Source organism: Periplaneta americana, chromosome 3 (genome assembly GCF_040183065.1).
Source record: "Periplaneta americana isolate PAMFEO1 chromosome 3, P.americana_PAMFEO1_priV1, whole genome shotgun sequence".
Classification (NCBI taxonomy): Eukaryota; Metazoa; Arthropoda; class Insecta; order Blattodea; family Blattidae; genus Periplaneta; species Periplaneta americana.
Window position 1 is genome coordinate 10,888,195 of NC_091119.1, and position 15,591 is coordinate 10,903,785.

Consider the following 15,591-nt stretch of genomic DNA (forward strand, 5'->3'; position numbering starts at 1 on the left):
CCTGCGGGACAAAATTCCGGCACACTGGCGACGCTGATATAACCCCTGCAGTTGCGAGTGTCGTGAAATAAACCATAACTTAATTATTTTATATGTAGATTTGAACCTTAGAAATATCTAACTGGAGATGTTGCAGTTGGTTGTATAATATATCTACATGATACATTAATAAATGAAAAAAAACTGAGCCAGAAATTTGAGTTAAGGGTTTTCAAGAGTACACACCAGGGCGCTTGCCTCATTTATTGTGATGTTGTTAGATGTTTCAGATTCCATTATGGTTTGAAAACATTCTAGCAATGGCTCCTTCTTCTCATGAACAACGTTTACTGTTCTTATTTTAAATCCATCTTGTTGCCCCAGCTGATGGAATTGTCTTTGAAACACATTAATCTAATACAGGCTGTGTGGAGATCGAGAGAAGAAAGCAGGGATACTGGATAAATTAGCAAAAAATATGCGAGTTTTGTAGGCTATTTTGTTTAGCGGCTCTTTCCATTACGACATTCAACTGATGGGCACTTAATTTCACATTTCTCCTGAATTATTAAGGTACTGAACTGAATAGACTGTAAATATTGTACAGAATTAAACATTGTTGCACTTGTTATACTCACAACATTAAAGAAAATGTATTTAAAACTGCGCGCTACTGACAAACTGCTGCAAATTTTGCAGCGCCTGGAAACTCTGGATTCACGGCAAGGGGCAGCAGGGAGGAGGGGTAAAACTAACGCGCAAAGCATCCGAGACGAGACTGGCAGCTCCAGGGGAGGAAGTGGCTTCACCCTATAGTCCTTGTCTCTGGTTTCGCTCTGGCAGCACCAGGGGAGGAAGTGACTTCAATAACGACTGCGTGCATGTCAATGAGAGCGAAATTTAAAAAAAAAATTCGAGCCGCTAAATAGAGACTGTATAATAAATGTATTTCACAACATAAACGAGACAAGAGCCACAAATGTCTGGGGGTGCTGCAGCTCCGCAGCCCCCCTTCGAAAGCCGCCCCTGCTGAGGACGAATGCAATTAGAAGTGAGGAGTTGGTTTTGGAACATTCTTCATATGTGCACCTTTATGTGGGAGCTGGCACAATGTTTTGAAAGATCGTTTTCTGAGAACTTCCCTGAGATGTTTTCCAATAGTTTAATGAGTGACGTTGTTTGGAGCAATCTTCAAGTATATGAGTGGTCACTCATGACTGCACAACAACACAACTGTCCTACTCGAAATCTCACTTCCATACTTCCTAACATGGAATTTTCATCCATGTGCACGAATTTTGGAACTGTGTGTGTGTGTGTGTGTGTGTGTGTGTGTGCGTGCATGCGTGTGTGTGTGCGCATGTATAGCATGTTGTGTTACAATATGTAACGTAACTTAATATTATATATTAATGTACTAGAAATAATGTTTCATCCATTTATATTCTTCTATAACAGTATGAACTTGAACTCATTCACGAAACCTGAAATATAAGTCTGAAGGAAGACATACGAAATCAAAGCATTATTTCTTGGAAATAAGTAAAAGTCAATTAAAATCTGACAAAGGAGAGGACAAAGTGCTTATGATTGCAGATTACAATAGAACAAAAAAGAGAAAAGGAGAGAAATAATGGGCTCCAAATAAGCACTGAACAGTATCTGTCCAGCCGAGGGCAACTGTTCAAAACCGTTAGTTTTAATAATACATGTTAAAATACAAAACCAATTTAATTTTATTATTTTAATATCATTTCACTTTACTCAATCTAATTGCGATTTTACAGTTTCTGGAAACATTTTTTTTATAAGTTCCTTTTTGTTTGTTTTTCCAAGAGCATTTTTAGGAATGCTTTCAACGATTTTTGCCATTGTTGGTATTGCATATAGTGCCATCCGTTTCTTGCACCATTCCCGCAACTGTAATAGAATAATGTTCTTTCCTCCTCTTGTAACAATAACCACAGCCACCTGAAAAATGAATAACGTTAGTTTTACTTTGTATTCATACTCTGTATTTAAGTATGTTAAGAATGCTCATGAGGCCCCATAACTACACGTATTTTATTAATATGGTAATGTATTTACTTCAAATCCTTTATGAATATCATTCATATTTAGGGCTAAAAATACTGGTCAAAATCTTATTATGGGTACCAGCATTTCTAAATTATTTTTCTCAATATATTTTTCTTAACAAATGGTTGTAACACACCAAAGAAAATCGAATAATAATTACTTGAATTAATGTTTTAAATTTACACTTTTATTACAATAAGTAATTAGGCCTATTCTGGAAAACATTGGCTATTAAAAACATTTAGTCTAAAAACATAAGGTACCTTTCAAGAAATATAGGCATAAGCATTATTATTTAATACGTATCTAATTTTGTTATTTATTTATGTATTTTATTTAACCTGATAGAGATAAGGCCATCAGGCCTTCTCTTCCCCTCTACCAGTGGATTACTACTACAATATTAAGAATACAATTACAATTATAATTACAATCAATATTAAATTTACAAATACAATAAAAATCAAAGTACTAAAAGATTAACTAATTAATAAAAGCTACACAGTTTATTGTAAGAGTTAAGAAGAGGGGAACATTTTTCTTTATTAATTAAGTGAAAATTAAACCTACTCTACGCAGTAAGAAATTCTATACTAATAATAAATCTGTAGCCGAAATTTTTCTGGTAATTTTCGATTTTCCAAAAATAATTGGTCCTAACATATATAATTAACCACCCTGAAACCGAAAATCGCTTTTTTGAAATTTTTGTTTGTATGTCTGTCTGTCTGTCTGTCTGTCTGTATGTTTGTTACCTTTTCACGCGATAATGGCTGAACCGATTTCGATGAAAATTGGAATATAAATTAAGTTCGTTGTAACTTAGATTATAGGCTATATGGCATTCAAAATACGTTATTTAAAAGGGAGGTTATAAGGGGGCCTGAATTAAATAAATCGAAATATCTAGCTTATTATTGCTTTTTGTGAAATATGTTACATAACAAAAGTTTCTTTAAAAATGATTTCTGATAAGTTTTATTCTCTGAAAAATTTTGATAGGACTGATATTTAATGAGATAAATGAGTTTTAAAATTAAAATAACTGCCATCTAAGGCGGTGTATTGAAATAAAAAACAAATGACTTCGTCTATAAGGGGCCTTGGACAGCAAAAATCGAAAGCTATGAAAGATAGCCTACAGAGAATGTTTCTGTGCTTGTATGAAGTAATATCAGAAGCTAAATTAACCGATTTGTATAATTAATTATTATTTCATCATTGGAAAGTGTAATTTCTCTGGATGGACATAATGCTATAATGTTATTACAGTAACTCGTGAGTGAATTGAGGACAGGTAAGATTAAAATAGCTTCTTATGCAAAGAAAACTTGATAGGTTATTCTGTATATTCATTTCCTGTATTTCTTATAATAATGTTTATGAACATATTCATTTTTATCTCAGAGAATTAACGAACAACGAAAGTGTATTGATTTAGTATGCAGTAATAGTACGTTAGCTTAGCAATCCATTATTTTATAATTCAAATTTTAACTATGCTCAATTGAATCGTGTTAAAATACATAAAATACATATGCAATAAATGCAATGCAAAAAAATTGGGTAATGAGCCAAGCAGATTATGTTGCGCTGTTGTAAAAGTTGTTCCTCCTGAGATTCAAGAGCTCCCACAACAAATTAAAAACTTTCTAATTCGAGTACATCCGTTATCAACACACTTTTTCATAATATAATATAATATAAACATAATAATAAATCTGTAGCCAAAATTTTTCTGTTAATTTTCGCTTTTCCAAAAATAATTGGTAATAACAATTAAGAATCAGGTTAAAGGAATTGTCATTGCACCAAATGCGTGGTCTCTGGATCAAAATGATCGCATTTTAATATTTTAAATACAATTTAAATTAAGTAACATATTAAACGATTTATCCTTCTATCAAACACGAATGTTCCCTGGATCAAATGTCCTATTTTAATTATGTAATTACTTTATATTTATTTCTAACAGGTGCAGCGGAGTGCACGGGTACGGCTAGTGCTTAATAAGCTTGCTTTTGAACGCTACTAAATCCCGACAGTCTCTGATGTCACTGGGTAGGGTATTCCTCAAGCGCGAGAGCGAGATTGTGTATGATGATGAATACGATGATGTCTTATGTGTTGGTACGGCTAGTATGCGGCTATTTTGCGTGTGTATGAAGAGATTATGATGTGATGACAGGTAAGTGAAATGGGAGGCAAGGTTATGTCTCTGATTAGAAGTAGGAAGTAGGAGACATCATATCATAACATAATATAATTAAGTTTTAAATTTCTGTGCAGGAACAGAAGCCTTTCATGAACTGTGGCCTCAAGGTTGTCTGTTAATAAGTTATCTCGTCAGAGTAATTCTTTTTTTAATTTCAAAATAATTTTTGAAACACTGACATTCTGTTCTAAGTTGATCTTTTAAGACTGAATTCTATCTCTCTTAGCGTGAAATAATGATTCACTGGCATAAAACTATGTTGCTAACAGAAATGTATCTATAGATTTTTTTTAAATATATATAGGATAGTCTATGAAATTAAGATTAAAGCACAATATTTACTTTGTTTGTGCGTTTGCAACATTTCAGTAAAATAAATACTGGTATGTTTTATTACATTTTCAGGTTTCCATCATGATTACGTTCTGTACAACAACCGTTCAATTTGCAGTTGGTCCAACCTTAACCAAAGTGAAAGAGTGTGACTGATACTGAGAGGCAAGGAACTTAATGAAACAATGAAGGACATTTTCTTCTCATTTTGCATTCTATGTCTTTTTTATTTTATTTTATTTTTTATATTATAGTTGTGTTAGGTTAAAGATGTAAATCTCAATACCTGTCATTGGAAAATAAATAAATATTAATTATTTTCAATTGTATAACCTTTATGTGAATACATAATGAACATTCACTTTTTAAAGCAGTAAAAAATTGTGATTTTTTGTTGATACAGTGAAACCTGTTCAAGATGGAAGTGACATGGTCCTAATTTTTTTTCCGTTGTGGACAGGTTTCTGTATTATTCAGGTGTGACATTAAAATAGAATATTTTGTCATTCATATACATGAAAAACAAAATGGCATACCGCAAACTGCAAGAAGTACAAAATATTCCATTTAACACTCATCACATTAAATCAGCTTTCTGTCGCTTATTCCGTTGGTGAATCATCTTGATTAAAATCTCATTTTCTGTATAAATATTATCGCAACTCACTCATTAGTCATTAAACATTACTGAAGTTTACTAATCTCATTCTATTTAATATCCAACACTATACTCTAATACTGTACTGCATATCACTGTATATTATTAATTAATTGGACTAAGTGCCATCTATTAGAAGCCTTGAATTCTGGTTTATTTAATTTCTTTCCCAGTTCAATAGCTTGTTTTGCAGGATAGATCCAGAAATTGGCTTGTTCTTTGAAAGGTCATGAAGAACCCACTCTCACAACAGTTCATTTATTTTCACATAAACAGTTGCTTTCTGGTTCCTTTTGTGTCACCAATATTGGCCGCACGCCACTCACTCATTATGATCTTTATTTTTTAAAGTGTCACACCTGAGTTTTCCACAACTGAACTTCAATATTATTTCACATAGACTTTGTTTCTAATTTTCCTTTAACTCGATAACTTTTACTTCATCACTTAATGTTAATGCCACATTTTATGCAACTTTTTTTTTACCTGGAAATCACTACATTTGCGCTGTTTAGCTACGACAGTAAACGGGTGTGAAGCATTGAAAATCTTTGAAGGGACTCGTCTGCCTAGTCAACAGGGTAATAAAATTTATGACCGACAGGCCAACACTCTCTCGTACCCTCTACAATTTTGCAAAGAAAACTTGTTTTTATCTTAGTGACCTACATATTTAATATATTCCTTGAAATTACACGCTGTTTCAAAATATAGTGTGTCCAAAATATTGTTTCCATTTTGAGTAGTAGCAGACAGTTTCCGTTTTATTCAGGAAAAATTACACATAATACATACAAATTTCGCCGGGACCAATAAATTGTTCCGAAATAGACAGGATTCTGGATTATTCAGGTTCTGATTTGAACAAGTTTCACTGTATTTATATTTTAACATGGGACAAAATGACCATGATTCCATTTACTTGGGTCCTGGAATCTAGGTACAGTACGGCCTAGTTTATGATATAAGCTTCATTCCATTTCAATAACACGAGGTTCATTTACCACATATCTACCAAATATCAATAGCTTCGCAATACCTTTTGACCCCATGTATTGTCTGGTAGACCAACCACAGCACAGTCTATGATGTCGGGATGTCCTAACAAGTGAGTTTCTATTTCCAGTGCACTGACTTTATAGCCTCCAGTTTTTATTATATCCACTGAAGAACGCCCAAGAATCTTGAAAGCTCCTTCAGCATATTGTGCAGTGTCCCCTGTAAAATTATGTATACAATAACAAAATATATACAGTATACATCTTGATTGCACAACTTTTAACACTGTATCACTTCGGAATATGTATGATAAGATTAATTGATTAACTAGCAGACTTACTCGTGTTAATTATGTAAGATTTGTGCAGCTTACAGCTGTTTCAGTGCTTCACGCACCATCCTCAGAGCCTACTAGATCACGGCATCATCTCAAACTTCTCTGCCTGTTATGTGGGTGTGTTTGATTGTTGTAAGGTGTTGAAGAGTGGAGTCAAATAGTGTGTGTGTACTGAAATTGATCTGTGTGTTGAGGATTTGATCGGGGTGTGTTTTAGTGTGTTTGTATATTTCGTATTGTTCTAGTGTGTTGAGTTTTTGGTTCTTGGGTTGTATGTGTAGGATTTCTATGTCCGTATTTATGTTATTGTATGTATGGTTAGCATTGGTTATGTGATCGGCATATGTAGATGTATTGTGTCCTCTGGTTATTGCTTTAATGTGTTCTTTGTAGTGTGTTTGGAATGATCTGCCTGTCTGTCCTATGTAGAACTTATCGTAACTATTACATGTGAGTTTGTATACACCTGTGTGGTCGTATTTATTTGTTTGTGTTTTTTGTGTGTTGAGATGTCTTTGTAGTGTGTTTTCTGTTCTGTATGTTATGTTGTATTTCTGCTTTCTGAATGAAGATGCGATCTTATGTGTGCTTTTGTTTTCATATGTTAGTGTGATGTATTTCTTGTGTTCTTGTGTTTGTGTTGTGTTTTGCGTGTTTTTGTGTTTGTTAAGTTTTTGTTTTGCCTTCCTTATGATGTTGTCTATTATGTTTGGATTGTATCCGTTTTCTTGTGCTATGTATTTGATTGTGTTCACTTCTTCATTGTAGTGTTGTTGGTTCATGGGTATGTTGAGTAATCTGTGTACCATTGTCCTGAATGAAGCATGTTTGTGTTGTATGGGGTCACTGAAACAGCTGTAAGCTGCACAAATCTTACATAATTAACACTAGTAAGTCCACTAGTTAATCAATTAATTATATTCAAGTGTTAAAAGTAGTGTACGCAACATTCAAAATGGAGTATCATAAGACTTTCTTGTGTTAAATTCTAACGTATCTTGTTACATGTTTCGACCTATTATGGGTCATCTTCAGAACTGGACACATAATAGGTCGAAACATGTAACAAGGTACATTAGAATTTAACACAAGAAAGTCTTATCATACATATTCCGAAACAAAATATATGAACTGCTTGTAAGATAATATTTGTACAACCAGTTTCAATTTACTGATATAAATTGAAATAAAATGCTATTAAATATTTTTAGTGTCGAAAATGGTACTCGTACAATAATATTATTGTACAGTTCACAACTGATTCATTTGTGTTATAACAACCCTAGCGAGAAAATTAAAACAATATGAACATCGTAGATCACCACATGATTACAGACCTCGAAGTTTTAGGCACTTAAAAACCACTAAAAGAGGCTCTGAATTTATCAAAACAGGCACACAAAACATAGATTAGGCACCTAAAAATACAACTTCAAGCAGCTAAAATGTAATTTCTATCCACACAAACTACAATGGCTATAAAAATGCAATTAATTAGAGATATTAAGGGGTTAGGTACAGCTTAGAGCAGTAAAATTTTTGGAAATATTCAACATTTTTTTCATCCATTAGGTACTGTATCTTGTACGATAATGAAAATTGGTATGTGTAAAACACTGTCCTTCTGCTATACGAAAAACATATTTTTCGATTAAAAAAATTATTTATATTTCTTTTTTGCAAATTCAAAATGTTGTCAGTTCACTGTGCAGTGATGAAGCGTTTCCCTCATAACTCAGAAACTTGTTAACTTTTTCATGTCCTCTCTCTTTTATTTTATTGCTGAAACTCATGTTTACAATATCATGCTCTTTAAACTATATTCCCTAATAAATAATATTTTTTTATTTTGTGTTAGAAGAAAATACTGATATTTGACCATTTTTTAAAATGAATTTATTTTTATCAGAAGATCTATCAAAGGTAGAGAAGCGATCTTGCGTCATATTGTAGATATGATATGCATAAATACACACAAAAAATTTCATCACAGAATGTCGAATAGTTTTTGAGTTAAGTGGGAAACGCTTCATCACTGCACAGTGAACTGAATTTTGAAAAGAAAAATGTAAATAATTTTTTTTAAATCGTAAAAATATTTTTTCATATAGCAAAAGGACAGTGTTTTCATCATCATCATATCCCTCACGTATTAGACCCTACAGGATCTGTTACGGTCTCATGCCAGCGCTTTCGTGGTCTTCCCAATTTCTAATAGTGTTTTACACATGCTAATTTTCATTATTGTACAAGATACAGTAATGGAGGAAAAAAATATTGAATATTTCCAAAATTTTACTGCTGTAAGCTGTACCTAACCCCTTAAACATTACAATATAGTGAAAAAAAAACAGTAAAAAGATATTATAGTTAGAAACTTCATTTTGTTTTATTTTTGTTATGAATACTGGTACATAATTTTTAATGAATTCATTGCTCTACGGTTGCTAATACATATTACAATTAATTAAATTAATTAATTTACCAATGATACTTGAACAGAATCAAAGCAACGGAAATAAAATTTTTCAGGAGGACAGCAGGATATACTCTTTTAGACCGAAAAAGGAATGAAGAAATTTTATAACAATTAGAAGTAGAGTCAGTAGAAGAAAAAATCAGCAGATACAAATTCAATTGGCTAGATCATGTAAGAAGAATGGAAAATTCAAGAATCCCAAAAATTATGATGCAGTATAAACCTAGAGGATATCGTCGACCAGGAAGACCTTTTAGAAGACTGCTAGATGGGGCCGAAACAGATTTACAGAGGCCTAATTCGTGAAGAATGATGATGATGATGATGAATTTACCAATGAATCTACAATTAACACATTATTCATAATTGGCATTACAATACATAACGTTTTTTTCTAATTTTCTATTGTGAAACTTCGCCTTTTCTTAGACAGAACCATTTTATTTAAATCTAGCAATATTTGCCATTCTGATTTCTTTAGGGACAACTATATCCTCCAGATTCATCACATTTCTACTGTCTGCTTAAGTGCTCAACAAAACCAGACACCTTCCAGGAATTTCTTTACTCCTACAACCAAACTATTACAGGATATTTGAACCATACCCACCCCATGAAATTCAAAACTTTCTCTTTCACTACTACTCGAAAATTTTAAAATATATACGTAACAAATAGAAATAGGCAATTTTAGGCACCACAACACTGCTTTCAAACATTAATATTTTATATAAAATGTGAAGATATTTAACTAGTTTTAGTTATCCCTACAGAAAAAAATACGCATTTAACCTAAGTCTGAGGTCTGACATGAAGTACAGTTGAGTGCTTATATACTTATGGCTACAAGATTTTAATGCAATAGTCTCTGAGGCAGCCTGTTGTTGGACATATGTGATACATGTTCATACCAGTTGTTTCAGTATGTTGATATGGTATTGGTGATGATGGTTATTTTTAATTCCTTCCTGATGTCGACGTTCTTTTTGTGATCATTGTATATCCTGCCGAAGGTCTCAACACAACAAAAACAAAACAAATGATGAATGTAACAGAAATGAAAGTTTTAAGAAATACAACAGGTTAAACCAAATTGGATAGAATACGAAATAAAGAAATTAGAGTTATCTGCAATATTCAGCCTATTGGGGAGTGGACTGCTAGAAGGAGGGAGGAATGGAACAAGCATGTTGAACGCAGTAGCGGCCGGTGATCGAAATCCTCAGTGAGGCCAGATGCAACTACTTTAAGTGCCTCCGATAGGAAATGTTTATTTATTATTACTGTAGTATTATTATTATTAATATTAGTCTATTATTATTACTAGTAATAAAAAATAATAATTTCACTCACCAAATAAGCTGTTATGCTCTGAGTTTCAGTGATTGTTTCAGTATGATGAAGCATCCCATATTATGTGTTGAAATTCCCCTTTCTTTCTTTTCTTTTTATTTTCTTCCATTGACAGCAACAAACAAGGCCAAGAGAAGTTTATTTTGCATCACATTACCACTTAACCATTTATGTTGCCCATACCAGGATGCAATAGAAACTCGCGTTTTAAGATTATCTGTCAGAAAAATTGTCAGCGATGTCGTAGGTATCTCAGTCGGCTCTCTCTTTATTTAAAACTTCCTTTCTTTCAATATTATTTCTTCTCGAAAAAGGACAGTCTAACAATGAATTAACTACACCAGCATTATTTCTGGCATTTGTTTCTGTTTATATTTTCCCGAAATACATAACAACATTGACCCAGATTCACTACACGAAGTACAATAGCACAACACCCTCGCATACGTCATAAACTAAGATATAAGAGGAGAAAATAGTGTGGGTCTCTGCCTGCCAAAGAGCTGGAATGTTTGTTATTTATGGCCTATTTAGGAAGACAAGTCACCCTATTCCCACCCCACTCTACCCTTGAGGTGGGCCCATGGTTGAGAGGAATGAAACCTGACCAGGCCACGAGGCCTGACGAACTGTGCCTCAGTTACAACGTTTTAAGCGCAATCTCAAAAGCCCGCGAAAACACACGAAAATTCAGAAGCAGACCCAGCACGAGCGATCCTGGCCTGAGGAACAAATTTTACTGCAAAACAGGTCTATATACATCGCAAAGTTTTCAAATACTTCTACAGTCATATATGCTTCATTCAAATAACTAATACATCACATAAAAACAAAATTTGATTTCAGTTAAGCCAAGTGACTGAGACCCGGCCTCACTTGCCTCAGTCAATCAGCCGCCACTGGTTGAACGCATGCCATTGAGTCGACTAGTAAGAAGAGTAAGAGATGGAGTGCCAAGAGGGAGAAGAAGCCCTGGAAGACCTAAAAAGAGATGGAGCGATTCCCCATCTGGTGGAACAGGTTGATAAGCAAGAAGGAGAAGAAGAAGAAGAAGAAGAAGAAGAGGAGGAGAAGAAGAAGTTCTCAACAGTCTCATCTCTATGATTTCCATTCTTCGAAGTTGTCTCAATGTTAAATTCCATGTTTCTGAGTCATATAATAAAGTTGGAATTGCCAATACTTTATCAAATTTAAAAATTGTTATTGGGCAAACTTTTTTTTTTTAATAATGTCGATTTCATTGTATCTAGAAGTTGTTGAAATTTGGTTAATGTGATGTCTACATTTCTGGAATTTCGGCGTGAATTGTCGCCATTTTCAAACTTCTTATACCATATTAAGTTTCATAAGGTAACACAGTAAAGTAAAAAAGCTGTTAATTTAACAACACTTGGACACGTGCTTGGACAATGTCCCAAAGGCGAGCTGCTGATCAATGCTAGACATCATCGTGTACGACATGCTTTGGCGATATTGTTAAAAACTTTAAATTGGGAGATTCATGAGGAAGTACATTGTGTATCATCAGATGGTTCTTTTAGATGGGCAGACATTGTTGCTATTAACGGACGCTTAAAACAGGCTCTTGTTCTTGACCCTACCATCCGTTTCGAAAGAAACATAAATCAGGCCACCGAAGTTGATATTGCGAAGAAGTCTATATATGAACTTTGTCTGCCTTATCTTTCTCAAAAGTACAACGTCCCTCTTAAACAATGGTCTGTCATTGGTTTGCTGTTTGGCAGTAGAGGTTCAATTACAAAATTCACATGGAATTATCTTAAGGATCTTCACATTCCTTTTGATTATGTAATGTCTATTCTTATAAGTATTATCAAGAATTCTCTTCAAATATTACACCATCATTTCTATTTCAATTAATCCACTTATATTTGCCTTAAACAATTAACTTTCTTTTTTCTTTAATGTATCACATCACATTATATTGTACATGTTTATTGTATTCAGGACCCTTGTGGTCACTCAAATTCTTTGAGCTGATATATATATTATCATTAGTAATAAACAAGTGTTAAAAGTATGTGAGTCAAGAATGAAGAATTAAGGTTCATTCACAATGAAAATTAAACATAACGTAAGCGTTAACTTAAGAATATAAACGTTACGGTAAAATCAAGAAGTCATACCATCATTCACGATGGGAATATAAACATAACAGCAAACATACTTGGTAACCGTGGAAACATAACAACGACACCATTTCCTCATATTCTGTCGTATAGTTCAGCGCTCCACGATTGTGTTCTGTTTGCAAATCATGTAAGCATAAGCATGAAAGTTTGGAGTTTGCAAACTTTCATGTTAACGTCTTATGGTAATGTTTATGTCAATGCTTATGTGAATCATTGTGAGTGATCCCATTTGGTAGCCTGGGCGCAAACTTCTGTGTTTATGTTACGGTTATGTTTAATTTTCATTGTGAATGGGCCTTTGCAATATTTCTCATTTCTTACCTGTTTTGAACCAGCACTCATCGGTAAACTCCTTCTTCGTTGCTTCAGGCATCTTCCAATAACCATTAAAAACGTTGGGTCCTCTTACTAGAAGATCACCAGTCGTTGTTTCCTTTGATAATACAGTTGTCCCTGCAGCTGCTGAGCTATGCACTAAGATCTCGTACTTGGATTCACTTCCAGGCCTAGTTATCTGCACTTCCATCCCTGGGAGTGGAGTGCCTACAAACCCTAGTTGCAGAAAAACATACTTATTTATACATGTGGGTGAAAAGAAACCCGAATTCAAATCCTAGCAAGATCAACTGTAATTTTAGTGGGCAAATTTGGTGTTAACGCAGTTTTCTGTAGGAATGCCTGTAGCCTCGTTTCATATTTACCCCCTCCCTCATGAGGACTTGAATCATTGTCATTTCGTAACAATGGTCCAAGGCAGGATATCTTAGACCAGCATTTCTCAAACTTTTTTAAGTCAGAACAGTTCCGCGGACCACCTTCCTCTTGTGTCCTTGAAAGCAAATTTATCATTTTTGAAGCATATTTTAATACCAGTATACTTATACAGACGTGGACAGATTATTAGCAAAATTGAAGATTTTTATTACGGTATATATTTTTACAAAATATGATTCTTGAATTCAGACTGCAGTTGACATTTTTGCGTATTTCCAAATTATTAGCAAAATTGAAGATTTTTATTACGGTATATATTTTTACAAAATATGATTCTTGAATTCAGACTACAGTTGACATTTTTGCGTATTTCCAAATTATTAGCAAAATTGAAGATTTGTATTGTATATTTTTAGAAAATTTGACTCTTCAATTTGGACTACATTTGATATTTTTGCATATTTACAAATTAATAGCAAAACTGAAGATTTTTACTATATATTTTTACCAAATTCGACTCTTCAATTTAGACTACAGTTCACATTTTGGATATTTCCAAATAATTAGCGAAACTGAAGATTTTTATTTTATATTTTGACAAAATTTGACTCTTCAATTTAGACTGCAGTTGACATTTTTGCATATTTTAGCAAAATTAAATATATTTATTATATATTCTTACAAAAATTGGCTCTTCAATTTAAACTACAGTTGACATTTTTGTATTTTTCTGTCTACTATAATGATAGAAATATGAAAAATTGTCAACTGTAGCGTAAATTGAAAAGTCAAATTTTGTGAACAGAATTATCATAAAAATCGTCAATTTTGTTAATAATTTGTCCACGTCTGTATTTTAAAACAGAATTAATTAATTAAAATTAATTTAATTCATATAATTTTATATTAGTATTAACTAATTAAGTTAATGTTAATAGAAAAAAAAATCATTTTCGTTTTTTAACAAATCAAGGATATTAGAATCTTTAACTTATTAACTAAACGAACTAAATAGATGTCGGTACTCACATTAATGAGATGAATAAGCCTGCTGATTCTTGCACAGTTGTTCTCTATTTCGATGTATGCTGGTAAGCTTACATCGGAGATCGTAACATACATCAAGTCGATTTCGGTACTTTGTTTTTATTAGAGTTAGTGATGAAAACTCTTTCTCACACAGATACATAAAGCAAACTGTTATAATCTGTAAAGCATCATTGTACAGTTCACTATATTCTCTTTTCACTTGTGATAAGGTCTAGAAATTAACCATACCTTCCACTTGAAATTTCACTTTAAGTCCGGTGTCATTCGATTAACTGTTCTCTCTCACTCAATGAAAGTTTGTTATTTTCAATATCGCAATGAAAGGGATCAAGAACCCATGAAAATTCGTCATATTTACTTGGAAAATAAGTTTCAAATTGTGACGTCGTAGTTTCGAGATGCGAAGATATGTCATTGTATAATTCTTTTCCAATAACGAAATCATTTTCGACCAAAAAAGACTTAGGGTTAGAAATAGTGAAAAAATCGTCTGTTTTACGGAACTGACCCACAAACCAAGTTTATTTTCTCATGCGCATTGAGAACAGTCAAAGAATTACCTTGTAGACAGAGATTTTGTTCGTTTAGTTTTGAGAATACATCTGGAAGATATGCCAATGTACTTAGTCACATGTCATCAGCTGATGTGCAGGGAAAAGATGGCGAGAAACGCCACGTTCATAGTGCTTTAAATCCCTCTTTTGTTGCTGAGAGTAGAGTGGGAAGTCGATAGACGGGTAGGGTAATAAATTTCATAAAATGTCAGTACTGGAAGAAAAAGTGAAAGGTGATTGCCATGTGTCATTTCCAAACTCTGAAATTTTCAGCTATAGTGTGATATGCAATTCGTTTGAATTTCATTTTTTCTTCTTTCCTTTTTGAAGGACCACAAGGGCAGATCTCGAGGACCACAGGTGTCCGCGGACCATAGTTTGAGAAACGCTGCCTTAGACTACACAGATAAGAAGTAGCACATCCAGAATGTATTACTTACTTACTTACAAATGGCTTTTAAGGAACCCGAAGGTTCATTGCCGCCCTCACATAAGCCCGCCATCGGTCCCTATCCTGTGCAAGATTAATCCAGTCTCTACCATCATATCCCACCTCCCTCAAATCCATTTTAATATTATCCTCCCATCTACGTCTCGGCCTCCCCAAAGGTCTTTTTTCCCTCCGGTCTCCCAACTAACACTCTATATGCATTTCTGGATTCGCCCATACATGCTACATGCCCTGCCC

The 15,591-nt window shown here is 33.5% G+C and overlaps 1 protein-coding gene across 1 annotated transcript in view; it reads right to left on the minus strand.

Moving 5' to 3' along the window:
- Window positions 1–1,657: 1,657 nt before the first annotated feature.
- LOC138695798 (malonate--CoA ligase ACSF3, mitochondrial-like) overlaps window positions 1,658–15,591 on the minus strand; it is a 43,213-nt gene continuing 29,279 nt past the window's right edge. Inside the window, exons 7-9 of the mRNA XM_069819998.1 lie at window positions 12,907–13,137; window positions 6,304–6,482; window positions 1,658–1,950 (exon numbers count right to left, since the gene is read on the minus strand). Of these exons, the coding sequence (XP_069676099.1) occupies window positions 1,744–1,950; window positions 6,304–6,482; window positions 12,907–13,137 (617 nt within the window). The 3' untranslated portion in view covers window positions 1,658–1,743. The remainder of the gene's footprint in view (window positions 1,951–6,303; window positions 6,483–12,906; window positions 13,138–15,591) is intronic.